This window comes from Mirounga angustirostris, unplaced genomic scaffold (assembly GCF_029215605.1).
Source record: "Mirounga angustirostris isolate CCGP_5_RB_7025 unplaced genomic scaffold, mMirAng1.0.hap1 SCAF_1, whole genome shotgun sequence".
NCBI lineage: Eukaryota > Metazoa > Chordata > Mammalia > Carnivora > Phocidae > Mirounga > Mirounga angustirostris.
Window position 1 is genome coordinate 157,365,419 of NW_026991709.1, and position 15,231 is coordinate 157,380,649.

At 49.1% G+C, this 15,231-nt stretch overlaps 1 protein-coding gene across 1 annotated transcript; it reads right to left on the reverse strand.

Moving 5' to 3' along the window:
- Positions 1 to 5,358: 5,358 nt before the first annotated feature.
- Positions 5,359 to 7,809, reverse strand: CUNH3orf22 (chromosome unknown C3orf22 homolog). The gene is made up of 3 exons (XM_045902171.2): positions 7,458 to 7,809; positions 6,602 to 6,733; positions 5,359 to 5,581 (listed from the first exon to the last, which is right to left on the reverse strand). The coding sequence occupies exons 1-3, from the start codon at positions 7,547 to 7,549 to the stop codon at positions 5,410 to 5,412; spliced, it is 396 nt and encodes a 131-aa protein (XP_045758127.2). The 5' UTR covers positions 7,550 to 7,809; the 3' UTR covers positions 5,359 to 5,409.
- Positions 7,810 to 15,231: the final 7,422 nt, after the last annotated feature.

Genomic DNA, 15,231 nt, shown 5'->3' on the forward strand with positions numbered 1-15,231 from the left:
CTTGGCAATGAGGACCCACCCTTCTGGCTTTGGGAAGACAGCCAGCCGTGGGAGTCCCCTAGGAAGGGCTGAATGTCCCCTTAGTGACTGTTTGAATATAGGGTGTCCTTTCTCAGTTTCCTTGAATGATAAATCAAAATGCCAGAACTTTGGGAAGACCAGGGCAGGGTATTCCTGAGGTTTTGAGAAACAGAAATCAGAGCACAGCCGAGAAAGGGCAGCTTGGCAGGGCAGAGGCCCAACCTGTGTTGTGGTGCTCCCCCACCCTGTGGTGAGGGCCCGTGAGCCTGGTTACAGGGCCATGCTGGCCTGTGCGGGCCAGGCTGGCCAGGGACTGCCAGCTCAGTCACATTCATGCCTCGGCCTTTGCTGATGTTGTTCCCCTGCCTGCGATGGATGCTTTCCCCTTCCAGGCCAGTCCTAGGGCTTCTCCTTCTCAGGAGCCTGCTGAGGCCTTCCCGGACACTGTCTGTGGGCCCTGCCAGTAGGGGTCAGTGACGGCCAACCCTTGTGGAGTTGGGAAGGGGCTGCCGCTGGGCTCCCCATGAAGCCTCACCCCCCCTGGAGAGCCATGGAAAGCCCAGGAGCCTGGACCATTACCAGGGTCGGGGGGAGAGGGGCTGGGCCTCTGACACCAGGAGGCTTGTTCCCGGCCTCCGTTGCCCCCACGCTCTCTCATATACCTACGCACACTGTGTCACGTGCCACCTCATGGTGAGTCATCCCACGTGCTTCGATGGCACACACCTTTGTTCCAAGCTCCCTCAGTGCCCACACAGCCTTTGATGCGACCTGTTTGTTGAAGTTATCCCCCATCCAGATGCCCTTCTCCCCCTGCTCCAGGTCGTCACCCTTAGAAGTCGCCCTCCGGCTCTGCAGTCACAGTGCCTGCTGTCATCTCCTTCAATGCCTCCTGCCTCCTGAAGCTTGTCACATGCACACACACTCCCTCATGCGGGCAGGCACTCCACTGCGCACCCCCCCCCCCCCCCCACTGATGGCACTTGATGTCACACCCTCTGTTGTGAGTACGAGGGCCACACTCCAGGCCCGCGCTTGCTGGAGGCGCCTCTTCCTCTCGTGCAGGCCCTGGGGAGTTCCTCCTGCTCTGGTGTCCTCTGACCTGCTTCCTCTCGGGCTGGTGCCAGAACGTGTCTGTCCTCACAGATCAGAGGCCGCCTGCCCACCCCTCAACAGCAAGGTCCCAGCTGGGTCATCAGATGGCCCGAGGAAGACAGGGTCTCACGTGAACAGCTGGACAAGACAAGAAGGTGCCGGGGGAGGGGGGCTCAACCTGGCATCCTTCAGTGATTTTTCTGTTAAAAGGCTGCCCCAGTTCCTGAAGGAATCAAACACACCAACTGAAGGTCACTTGGCATTTTAGCTTACTGGCAACTGTCTTCTATTTCATGGTTTTCCATCTCTCAGAGCTGAGTGGTGCTGGCCAGCAGCCTCCCCAGCAAGGAAGTGACACCAGTGGATTGGGTTACAAAGACTTGTTTAAAACGTTTCAGTGTTCTGTTGTTTTTGGCTTTGTCAGGAAAATGTTTCCCGGACTTTTGTAGTTATGGCGTTGTTTTGTTTTGTTTTGTTTTGTTTTGTTTTTCAGTTTTCTGTTGTGGCTTTGTCATCCAGGCAGATTCCTGGGAGGCAGAGTTCTATGATTTAAAATTCTGCTAAAACAAACCCCTGGTTCTTTGTCACAACACTGCTTCATGCATTATTCAGTTTGGGGATTGCAGCCGGCTGTATCTGCTGGCCTCGGCACCTGGCTGCATGGTCTGGGGGCGGGCACCAGCTCACCTTGCTGGGCTGCTACAGCACCCCACAAGGTCCGTGGGCCAGGTGTCAGGGTGCCGCCCTTCTCCACGGGGCTGGAGCTCTCTTCCCGGGGTGAAGGCACCACTGTCTGTGGCGAAGGCTCAGCAATGATGACTTGGATCAGCTGGTTCCTCTTGTGTAGCAGGAGGTGGTCAAAACAGCTGCTCCATGAAGCCACTGGGGGTACAGGCCTTCTGTCCTGTGGCTCCTCCAGCCCTAGGCTGTATGTAGCCCTTCTCCACGTGGTGCATGAGAGTGAGCCATTCCCTTCCCGGGCAGCAGAATGTTGAAGACACAGACCGTGGATTATACATTCCAGAGCCTATCATTCCTGCAGCGCTCCTGCCTCAAGGGAGGCTGGGCACGATACGCACCCCCCAACCCACATCCCTGTGGCAGTAAGCACTTCCAGGTAGCATTCCCCATGGCTCCCAGCTGCTCCATCTGCAGATGCTCCTCTGGCCACCAGACCTGCTTGGCCTGAGCACAGGGATGTTGGGTGTGCAGGGAGTCAGTGTCCCCGAGCAGCCTTCAACGTATGTCCACTAGAAGCTGGGGGGGGGGGGGCGGTAAATACTGCAGCTTTTGCCCCTCAGGTGGGAGAACACTGAGGCGTGACCTACAGAGTTCTCCCCTGGGATTCAGCCCCAGGTGCCCAAAGTGGTGGCCAGCTCAAGAGCACACCCTTTGCTTCCTTTCCCTTCCCCACATCTCTGGGGGGCTTCCCGGAATCTCCCCCCATTGAAACTACTTGCATCCATATTTTTATCTCCAGGGGAACCCATGATTCTATTGCAGACTTGCTGCTTTTATTTCATTGGTCCCTAAATGATAGGCAATTAGATTAATTTGTGTCCTTTAGCGCTACAGTGCTGTGAATGTCCCTGCATACATCGGTCCTGCTTGTGTAGGGTGTGATCGTAGGCTACATTCCTAGAAGACAGATCCACTTCCTGACCACATTGTTCACTGTGCCTGGTCCTCAGGAGGCTTCAAGCATCTGCTGATGTACGTTTTACTGTCACTGTGCTCAGGGCACGAGGACAGTCGGAGCCCAGGGTGGCCACACTTTAAGTGCTAGCAGCGTGCCCCGGGTTGCTGTCTGGGCCACTGTGATATGCTAGACATTCAGGGGTTGCCCATTTCCCTGTGAGGACTTCTGCGATGCATGCTTCCTGAAGGGTTGGTTTTCTTCTTTGAGGGCATCGTGTACATAGAAACACTCAGGACACAGCGGGACCAATAGATAACTCTTTACTCCCTAAATATTCTTTAGAATCACCTCACAGGGGAGAAACCACTGGAGACCATGCACATTTTAGGACTCACTCTGGTTGGGTGACTGGTATGAGCTTTTTCCACCTACAGGACTGGTTCTGCCCCATGTGCTCTAAGAGCCCCTGCGTGCCCTCCCACCTACATCCTAAATACTTGGGGGCCACAGCAAGAGGAGCGCACAGGTGGGCCCAGAGGAGCTTCTTTCTACACGCTGCTGGTGGTCACAGGCAGTGGGACCCCTCAGGGAAAACAGGGTGGTGTTGGCTGGCGTTTGGGAGCCTTCTGGCCAGTGACACCTCTCCAGGGAACAATGTGCACCAAGGACGGGGTAGCAATGCTCAGAGCAGCTGCATCCACAACAGCAAAAACTAGAAGCCAAGTGTCTGTCGGAAAGAGGATGGACAAGCCATGGAGTACTATATGTGCTAACTAAACGATTAAACAAGCCGTATGCACCATCAGGTGACTCGTAGCAACTTGCTGCTGAGGAAAAGAGTTGCATGGAGCATAATACAATCCTATATCGCTAACAAAAAAAAAAAGCAAACAATGTATTGTTTTGAGATACTAGTGTTAGGAGGATAGGAGAGAGCTGTGGTTACGGGGGCGGGGGGAGGTGGGGGCAGCTGGAGAAGGAGCCCCCAGGCAGGTGGACACATCGGTCACCGCACCACTACACTGCATCACAGGCACACTGTGCTATATTTTGTGAATATCAAGAACGATATAGCTGTGAACATGGGAGGAAAAGTCCTGAGACTTACACAGTCCGAATGGAGATCAACCTGCCTCCGACCACAACGGGAGGGGACCCTGGGGTCTCTGCTTCCCTCTGCCACCAGGCCAATGCTGCCTGGTGCACGGTACAACCAGCCTGCTCCCCACCCGGGCCTGGATGGACAGAGGCCCAGGGTCCCCCCCCCACCCGTGGCAGTCCTCTGCACCCTTTCCCCAGGCCCCAGACACCCCAGGAGCACAGAGCAGAATTGACTTCTGCCTCCTGCAGGCTGGGAACCACCATCCGGTTCCTCCCTAGGGCTTGGGGAGGGCCCCTTTTCAATTCTCATTCCACGGGGGACCTCATTCCACCTTCTTTCCGGAACAATGTGGCCACTTACCCACATTGCTCAGTGCAGCCACCTTAGTCATCTTCAGGGCCCCCAAACTCTTCTCTCCTAGCGAGAGGGTTATAGTTAGTGTCCCTGATTTTATTTACCCTGCCAAGGACTCCAAGATGACCTTCTGGTCCCTGTCTCTGTAGAACAGAGCGGGGAAACCCTTACATCTTCTGCAGGCACCCTCCTACAGGGTGCTGCTATTACAAATTCCAAAGAAATTACAACAGTCCCTGATTTTTATTCCATACTACTTCTTTTTGAAGAATTTGTAATCCACCAACAACATGGTATTAAGTTCATGTATTAAAATTTCAGAAAATAGGGGCGCCTGGGTGGCTCAGATGGTTAAGCATCTGCCTTCGGCTCAGGTCATCATCCTAGGGTCCTGGGATCGAGTCCCGCATCGGGCTCCCTGCTAGGCGGGAAGCCTGCTTCTCCCTCTGCCTCTGCCTCTCTCTCTCTCTCTCTGACTCTCATGAATAAATAAATAAAACATTTTAAAAAAATTTTTTTTCAGAAAATAGTAGGCCTGTCCCCAGGTTCCCCAGTTCTTCTACCCAGAGGTACTAATTGTTACCTACCACACACACACACACACACACACACACACACACACACACACACGTGCACACACACATACACACACGTACAGTCTGTTTCCTAATGTATACAAGATGGGAGTATATCAGACACACTTCTGTTGTGCTTTAAAACAATCTGAATATGAATTGTAGATTGCTCCAGACCAATATATAAAGAGCTAGTTCCTCATTTCAATGGCTGCCTGGTGGTTCGGGGTCTGGCTGTGGTATATCAGTGAACAGCCCCCTAGTAGTGGATGTATAGGTGGTCTCCGATCCTTTGCTATGGCGCTGTAATGAATACTGTTGTCCAAATATCTTTACTTACATGTGCGAGTGCATCCTTGGGATCAGTTTTGGGAAATGACATTCCTACTCTCTCTGAACCTCACACCACCCATCACTTCATTTTATAGATGAGAAAATGGACATTCGGAAAGCAAAACGCTCAGTCCAAACGGAAATAGGTTTTGAACCTGTGAAGTTTATTCACATGGCGTGGGTTCTGAGGAGATGAAGAGCCCCGTCAGGGTGGTTCCCCTCACTTGTGTTCACCTCTGTCCGGAAGGGAGTGCTCTGTGGCCGCGAGGGAGGCCGCTTGGAGCCGGGCTCTAGAGGAGGCCTCTGGAGGGGCGGGCAGCGCAGGTGCCGGTGGGGACAGCGGGGGCGCCTGGCCCAGGGAAGCGGCGGCTCACTAGCTTGAGTTCCCAAAGTTGGCTCAGAAGAGGCGGTGGCGGCGGAGGGCTCAGGCAGGACAGTGAAGTAAAATCTGGGGCCCCAAGCCTAGAACAGCCACACAGAACCCCACGGGTCCAGAGACGTCGGCTGGGGCCACGACCAAGACTGCTCCCAGCCCAGACCTGCCCTGGGACCCCACACTGAGCCTCTGCTGCCCTCCCAACCGCCACCCCCTATGTCCACGTCAGAACCCCAACAGGGTTCCCGCGCCGTGCCTCAGACACGGCCAGGACTTGCTCCACCAGGCCTGCACAGACACTGAGTGTCATCCTCCAGTCGCTGGACGGCCACCAGCAGGCACACCGTGCTATATTTTGTGAATATCAATTTCCCCTGTGAGGCCACTGCTCCTCTCCTGGTCTGTCTTTTCCAACAGCTACATCAGCCTTAGAGTTGGAGGGAGGGGCTGAGGCAGTCACAGTGGAGCTGGGGTCCTTGGGAGGTGGGGTGGATGCCCCTCCCCACCAACTGGTCACGGAAGCCCTGCATTATGTCACAGCTGGTGTGTGATGGCCCAGGGACAGCCTGGATCTGAGTTCCAGTTTTGGGCGAGTATGTGAAATGTTCGTGTGTGGGGATCTTTCCAAGGGTGTCTGGGTGTTTCAGTGTGTGTGCCCATGTGTAGGGGGTACATCTGTTAGCACATGGTCAGGCTAGAAGTGGCCAGTGCGAAGTCCCCCGTCAGTGCCTCCACCCTCAGAGCAGGCTGCAAGGAGACCAGAAACTTGTGGGCTCTTCTTCTGTTTTGCCTCTGCTGTGTGGAAGGATGTTGGCTAAGCTGCCTGCTCAGGCCTATTTCCCTACGTGTGGACAGGGCCCTGTTCAGGTGAGGCCAGGGCCTGCCCACCCGAGGGTCCTGTGCAGCCTCTCCCACAAACTGCTTTGCTGTGGGAGGGACCACTGGACTTCAGTGTCTCCTTTCTGGGCCTCGGTTTCCTCAGCTTGGAAGTGGAGGCTGCTGGGAGAGTCACGTGAGTGTCTGTGCAGAGCTGGGGTGCAAGGCCAGCAGCTTGAGTGTGATTGGTGGGCCACAGCAGCTGTCGGCATCCTGGGCCTGTGACTTACCCTCTGACTGGAATGGATCTCGTTGGCACCAACGTCTTCTGCAGGGGCAGCTGATCCCTCAGTGAGGTGGTCATCTTCGTGACCTCCCAGGGCTTCAGGAACTCTGCAGTAGGTTCTGACAGCCAAGAGAACCTGCAATGGGCACTTGGCATCTTTAGCGAGCCTGCAGCCACCAGCCATATGAATAGTTCTCGCTCATCTGGAACTTTCTACTTGCCAGGCATCATTCTAAGTGCTTTATCAACATTAACCCGTATGTCAACTCACAACCATTTATAGATGAGGAAATTAAGGCACAGAGAGGTCAAGTGACCTGCCCAAGGTCACACAGCTAGGAAGCCCTCCAAAGTTGCTACATTTTTTTTTTTTGTCAGGACCTATCAGTGCATTGATGATGGGATCCAGGACACAGCCTGGCCACACAGAGTATTTAGTAACTGCCGCTGGCCGAGGCCCCAGTGCTGCCCAGTCTGGGGGTCTCTACTGATTTCCAAGTGCCCTAGGGCTTTACAAACTACACCCCACCCCAGTCTGACCCCATCACACCTTTGGCAGGGGTAGGTGTTCATGAATGTGCTCTTCAGGTGGTTCCCACAAGGCCACTGACTCAGAGGGAAAGAGCTGGCTACGACTCTGGGATGGCCCCAGGGGTCCCGGGCACCTATCTAGAGGCCCTCAGCTCTGATTGGGATGGGGGTGGGGCGAAGATGAACCCCAGACTGTCACAGAGCTGCTCAGGGAACTCCCTGTGGATGAGAAAACTCATCCCAGGTCCACGCTATACATCCCTGGAATGCACTTTGGCATGGCCTCAGGGGAGGCAGGACTTGGCCCTAGGGGCCTCAGGGTCTAGTACCTGTACGGAAACTTCCTGGCAAATTTTTCCTGGGCCTTGTCTCTACTCTTCTTATACTGGGGGCACTTCTTGGGGTTCTTCGAGTTCATCATGGAAGGAGGTTAAGCTGTGGCACACCTTTCAGCCGTGGCTAGAAGGCAAGAGGAGGCCTGTCAGAGTGGGGAAGGGGATGGGAGCAGCCAGGCTGGACCTGGACCAGACACTCGGCTTCCCCTTGGGACTGTGAAGGGGACAGAGGACGGGGCCCCTGCCTGCCCCCCAGGGCTGAATGAGGGCTGGGTCATGCTGGCCCATCACCCATGCCCGGCCTCACCACATTGTACCAGTCATACACGCTCTCACGTGTAAGTGTGTGTGTGTCTGTGTGTCTGTGAAATTTTATGTGTACAGCTTTGTGTAACTACCACCTGGGATGGTTCTCAACTGAACAGCCCGTCCCAAGCTCTGGCAACCACGAATCTGTGTTCGTCTCTGTACTGATGTGACTTTACAAGTGTTATACCAGTGGAACAACGCAGGAGGTATCTTCTAGAGCCTGGCTTCTTTCTCTCAGCATAATTCCCTCGGGAACCAGCCCAGTTGTGCATATCAGCAGGTGGCTCTTCTTTCAGTGCTGAGTAATATTCTATGGGATGGATGTGCCATGCTTTGTTTAATCCTCAACTGTTGCCATGCTTTGTTCAATCTACATCTGGGTAGTTCCTGGTGTGGGGCTATTATGAATAAAGCTGCTATGAATATTCATGTGCAAGTTTGTGCATGAAAACAAGTCTTTTTTTCTCTGGACTATATAATGGTGAATTGCTGTGGCTTATGATAAGTCCATTTTTAGTTTTAAAAGGAGCCGCCAAACGACCTTCCAGAAGAGCCGTACTATTTTCCATGCCCATCAGCAGTACACAAGCGACTGTCTTTTTAAAGCACCTGGTGCAGATGCAGGTAGGTCAGGGCGTAGGTCCTGCCAGAAATGCCAGCAGCCCCGGCTTGTGGCCTGGCCCGTTAGACCCACCAGGAAGTCTTCCCGACCTTCCACATACTTGCCCACCTGGCAAAGAGCTTTGTTCAAAGTGCAGCTCTCTACACCAGTGCTGGCTAGTGGGGGCCTCCATGGCCTCTGACCCTGGACTGTGACTGTTATAAGGACACTGGGGTCCCTTTCATGGGCCTGGCCCCACAGCCTCCACTATCATGTAAACCCGGGTAGGTCACTATAGACTATAGTCCTCCTCCTGCTGAGAAGCCAGGTGAGGGCCCTGGTCCAGGATGGGCGCCTGTGTCGCAGTGGGAGGCACAGGCTCTGGGCTCAGCAAAGTGTCTGCTAAGCTCCATGTGTGACCTCATTTAATGTTCTCCACCTGACAGAGATGACGGTCACCCCCGTTTTCCAGGGAAGGAAACAGGCTCTGAAGTTAGGTGCTTTGCCTACATCCCGACCCACGTGGTGAGTAGGGGACAAGGTGGGGTCCAGAGTGGCCATCTGAGCTCTACAGCCTCAAACAGTCCCAAATGGGGCTGGGAGATGTGACTATACCAGCCATCGACCTGAGGAAGTGGCACCACTACAGGAACCCAGCGGTCTGGAGGAGGCAGGGGAAGGGACACCCCTCAGGCCCACCCCATACCTACCTGCAGAACCCTTAAGCTGTCAGTGTGACCCTGCAAACTGACACAGCTGAGTCTACCTCCCTCAGGGGCAGAAGGGCCACTGCAGAGGCCAGGGCAGGACTCTGACACCATGGCCATCTGTCCCGGGCACCATCTTGCTCCTGCTTCCCTAGCTGATCTGGGACTGTCCTTCCCAGCCACCCAGGCTGCCTCCCTAAATCCTAGTAGTGACCATGATGGGGGCTTGGCTCAGGGTGCCCTGGCAGTGTCAGGAAGACAGCAGGTATGAGAGCTGCTATGCCCCCTGACCCCCCAAGCCTGGTTCCCCTGGCTACAACACTCTCTTGGTTCAGTGACATAGAGAGGCACAGGCCTGGGTACACAGAGCCTCCAGCCAGAAAGGAGTGGGTGAGTGGACCATCCAAGCTGCAGGCTACTCACGGGCTCACTTATGTGACGCCAGAAGGGCGGAAGCTGGCCATGGCCCTGGCTGCCATGCTGCCACAGGAGCACTGGCCTTGGGGCCCCAGTAGGCCAGGCCCACAGGATCATTGCGACATCAGAAGCCCTTGAAGTCACAATCAGTGACACTGCAGTTGCTGAACCATGTGGCTCAGAAGCTGGCCTGAAGCCCCTCTAGCCCAGAGTGGCTGTAGAGATGGCAGCAAGTAAGCCAGGGCTTGCTGGCATTCCCACGCTCAGCACCCTGGGTGGAGCATCCACCTGAACATATTCCTTAGCAGGGATCTCTCCCATGCAGATTCTGGGAACAGAAGAGATATCCCAGAAATAGCTAAAACCTTACTTTGGTTGCAGAAAAGTTATTCTGGCTGACTCTGACCTGAGCCTTAGCCACAGCCCAGCAATCATGGGGATGAGGGTTTGAGCTCAGGGGAGTGTGAGAGTTTAGGGCGGGGCCCAAAAGGCCAATTCCCTTTCTCCCAGTCTGGGTCACTACCTTCTGTGTGGCCTCAGGCAAGCAGCTCAGTCTCTCTGTGCTTGTGTCCCAGACTACATATGTGTTTTGAAAAAATCGCTCTGGTGGCAGTGTGGAGAACAAAGTGAACAGGGCCAGGAGTAGGTGTGGGTAGACCAGGTGACCAGCAAAGGCAGTAACACGGATGAGGGGTGGTGGTGCCTTGGAATGAGGTGGTGATGGAGATGGAGGGAAGGGGGTGGATTTGAGAGATTTCAGGTGACCAAGTTAACACAGAGTGGTGACAGAGGCTGTGGGAGGGCCAACAATGACTCTGGGTTTCTTTACTGACATGAGATGGGACTGGACTAGCCTTGGAGGGAGACCATGGGTTCGGCCTTGGTCAGGTTGAGTTTGAGATGCCTTTGAGGCCTCCCTACACTTAGACACTTCTACATCTGGGTCTGAGATCCAGAGGGGTGAGACCTGGGCACAAAGTATGTTTGGGTGTCACTGATGTATCAGTGGTAATTGAAGACAATTATCCGAATGGAAGGCGATGTGGAAGAAGTGAAGAGGGCATTGGCCTGAGTGTTAAGATACTCAGTATTTAATGATCAAGTAAATATTTAGTGCCTGTGACCCAGACAGAGGCACGGACAGAGAGGACGAAGTCAGTGGTGTCATGGAAGCCAGGGGATGATTCCAGCTCAAGAGGCATAGACTGGTCAGTGGTGCCAGTGCTGCAGATGGTAGTGAGCAGGTGAGAAGGAAGAAGTAACTTTAGGTTTTAGTGCTGTTTCGTTTTATGCCGAGCTGTTTCTGTGGAGGAACGCATGCCAGACTACAAAGAGTCGAGGAATGAGAAGGTGAAGGAGTTGAACTGGAGGTGCTATGGCGATTTCACCTGAGCCATTCTCCATTCTCTGTTCTGCCTTCGTTCTACTAATGTGATGCATTACATTGATTGAGTTTCTTATTAAGAAGAACCCTGGCATTGTGGGCACAAATCCCACCTAGTCACGACACATAATCCTTTTAATATGCTGCCGAATTTACTTTGATAGTATTTTGTCAAGGATTTTGTAATCTATATTCATAAGGGGCATTGACCTGACGTTTTCTTGTCTTGTAGTGTCTTTTTTTGGCTTTGCTATCAGGGTAATCATGACCTCATAAAATGAGCTTGGAAGCGTTCCCTCCTTTTCAATTTTTTGGGAACTTTGATGAGGACTGGTGTTAATTTTTTGTAAATGTTTGGTAGAATTCACCAGCGAAGCCATCTGGTCCTGGCCTTTTCTTTGCTTGTGTGTGTGTGTGTGTGTGTGTGTGTGTGTGTGTGTGTGTGTGACTCTTAGGGGTTTGTAATTGCTCTGGATAGAACTTTTAGTACTATGTTGAATACAAGTGGCAAAAGCAGGCATCCTTGCCTTGTTCCTGATCCTAGTGGGAAAATTTTCAGTCTTTTTACCGTTGAGTTGGACATTAAGTGTGGAGTTTTCATATACGGTTTTTATTATGTTGAGGTAGGTTTTTTCTATTACTAGTTTGCTGAGTGTTTTTTTTAATCAGGAAAGTGTGTTGAATTTTGTCAAATGCTTTATTGACATCAATTGAGATTATCATGTGGGGTTTATTTTCATTTTTCTTTAATGTGGCATATTTGATTGCCTTTCATAAATTGAACCATTCTTGCATTCCAGATATAAATCTCACATGGTCATGGCATATAATCCTCTTATTATGCTGCTGAAATCATTTTGCTAGTATTTCATTGAAGATTTTTACATCAATATTCATAAGGGATATCAGTCTTAGTTTTCTTTTCTTGTAGTGTCTTCTGGCTTTGTTATCAGGGAAATGCTGGCCTCATAGAATGAGATAGGAAGTGTTTCCCCCTCTTCAATTTTTTGGAAAAGTTTGGAAAGGATTGATATTAGTTCTTTAAATGTTTGGTAGAATTCAGTGAAACCATCTGTTCCAGGGGTTTTCTTTGTTGGGTGGTTTTTGATTACTGAATTAGTTTACTTACTATTTGTTTGTCTATTCAGATTTTCTATTCATGATTCAGTCTTGGTAGGTTGTGTGTTTCTGGGAATCTGCCCATTTCATCCAGGTTATCCAATTTGTTAACATAAGTTGTTCATAGTATTCTCTTATAATCCTTTTAATTCTGTATAATCAGTAGTAATGTTCCCATTTTCATTTAAGATTTTAGTAATTTGGGGGTGCCTGGGTGGCTCAGTTGTTAAGCATCTGCCTTCGGCTTGGGTCATGATCCCAGGGTCCTGGGATCGAGCCCCACATTGGGCTCCCTACTCGGCGGGAAGCCTGCTTCTCCCTCTCCCACTCCCCCTGCTTGTGTTCCCTCTCTAGCTATCTCTCTCTCTCTGTCAAATAAATAAATAAATCTTTAAAAAAAGGAAAGATTTTAGTAATTTGAATCTTCACGTTTTTTTCTTAGTCGATCTAACTAAAGGATTCACAATCTTGTTGATTATTTCAAAAATCGACTTTTGGTTTTGTTGATTTTCTACGTAACTTTCTACTCTGTTTTATTTATGTTTATTCTAATCTTTATTGTCTCCTTTCTTCTGCTAGCTTTGGATTAATTTGCTCTGCATCTTCTAGTTCCTTAAGTTACATAATTAGATTATCAATTGGGGATCTTTCTTCTTTTTGAAGATATATAAATTTCCCTCTTTACACTGCTTTCACTACATCCTACAAGTGTGGTATGTTTTGATTTTGTTTTCATTCATCTGAAGGCATTTCTTAAATTCCCTTGTGATTTCTCCTTTGATTCAGTGATTATTTAAGAAATGTTGTTCAGTTGCCACCTATTTGTGAATTTTCCAATTTTCTGTCAATTTCTAGTTTCATTCCATTGTGATCAGAAAATACATTTTGTATGGCTTGAATTTTTTAAAACTTATTAAATTTAATAAGACTTGTTTTGTGGCCTAATGTATCTTGGAAAATATTCCAGATACACTTGAGAAAAATGTATATTCTGCTATTGTTCAGTGGAGTTTTCTGAATGTCTGTAAGGTCTACATTTGGTTTATAGTGTTGCTCAAGTGCTCCATATCTTTATTGATCTTCTGTTTAGTTCTATCTATTATTGAAGGTAGGGTATTGACTTCTCTATTATAGTAGACCTACCTTGCTATGCAATTTTGTTAAATTTTGATATATTTTTGGGCTCTGTTGTTAAGTGTGTATATGTTTATAATAGTTATATCTTCTTGGAGTGCCTGGGTGGCTCAGTCATTAAGCATCTGCCTTCAGCTAAGGTCATGATCCCAGGGTCCTGGGATCGAGCCCCACATCAGGCTTCCTGCTCGGTGCAGAGCCTGCTTCTCCCTCTCCCACTCCCCCTGCTTGTGTTCCCTCTCTCTCTCTCTCTCTCTGTCAAATAAATAAATAAAATCTTAAAAAAAAAACAGAATAAAAATAAATAATAGTTATATCTTCTGGATGGGTTGACCCTTTTATCAATATTTAATGTTCTTTGCCTCTTGTAATCTTTTGACTTAGAGTGTACTTTGTCTAACAATAATATAGCTACCCAGCCCTCTTCAGGTTACTATTTTCATGGAATATCTTCTTTCATCCTTTTGCTTTCAACTTCTCTGTGTTTTATATCTAAAATGAGTTTCTTATAGACAACATATAGATGGATTATTTTTATACATTTTAAAATAATCTCTGCCTACTAATTGGAGAGTTTAATCTATTTATATTTAATATTACTGATAAGGAAGGACTTTCTTCTGCCATTTAGTGTTTGCTTTTTTTATGTCTGATATGTCTTTTTCCTCAATTCCTCTATTACTCTCTTGTTTTTGTATTTAATTGAATTTGGTAATGTACAATTTTGGTTCCTTTCTGTCCTTTTCTATATATATTTTCAGTTACTATCTTAGTGGTTACTTTGGCAGTTATGATGAAAACCTTACATTTATAACAACTGAGTATGAATAACAGCAACTGAGTTAGAATTGTGCACACTCTGCTCCTATACGTCTTCTCCTCTCTTTATACTGTTATTGTCACCCATCACACCATTAACGCAGATTTGCAATTATTGCATCAAGCATTTATCTTTTCATATAGAAAAAAGGAGGGGTTATAAACCCAAAATACAATCACATTGACCTTAACATTTACTTATATACTTGCCATTAGCATTGTTCTTATTTCTTCCTATAGCTTTGAGTTACTGTCTAATGTCCTTTCAATTTTGCCCGAAAGACCCCCTTTAGCATTTCTTGTAGGGCAGGTCTACGAACTTTCTCTGTTTTTGTTTATTTGGAAATGTCTTAATTTTTCCTTCATTCCCAAAGGATACTTTTGCCAGATATAGAAATCTTGGTTGAGAGTTTCTTTTCCTTTCAGGTCTACAAATATGTCATCCCTCTGCTTTCTGGCTTCCATAGCTTCTGATGAGAAATCAGCTGTTAACCTTATTAAGAATCCCTTGAATGTGATGAGTAACCTCTCTCTTGCTGCTTTCAAGATTCTCTCTTTGTCTTTGAGTTTTGACAATAAGACTATCGTGTGTTGGTGTGGATCAGTTTGAGTTTATCCTGCATTGAGTTCATTGAGGTTATTAGGTATGCATTATCATATTGTAGGGAAGACAGAGCTGCTGTATTGAATTAAGAATATGTAGATTATGACCTGATGAATGAGAGGGCACAAGCCACCCACATGGGGGTCAGCAAGTAGCTCCCTCAGCATCCAAGTTCCCTCTGGATGGGAAGTGAGACCCATGAAGTCATTTTGATTGAAGACACAGTTTCAATACACCCACACAAGAAAGTAGCTACCAGAGTTATTATTACTCAGAGATCCCAGATGTGAGGAGGTGCAACTGAGCCAGTGGAGGGAGGGCAGCTCCCCAGGTCACAAGCAAGCAGGAGATAGAGAGCAGGTAGCAAGGACCTATTACTTACAAGATGGTTGGGGTGTAGGTCACTTTTTGTGGGCTCAACAATAAAGTGATTACTTTTAAAGGTGCCTGGGAAAAGTAAAACAGGAACTTATGGTGGGCATCCTAAACTCAATTCCTTATCTAAATATCCAGAGTATGGGTGTGTGCAGGGTTATCATACTAGGTAAAATGCCTAAGCACCAACTCAGAAAAACAAAGCTATTTTCCGCAAATATACTTTTCTGAATCACATCATGCTTTTCATCAGATTTGGGAAGTTGTCAGCCATTATTTCTTCAAATAGTTTCTGTCCC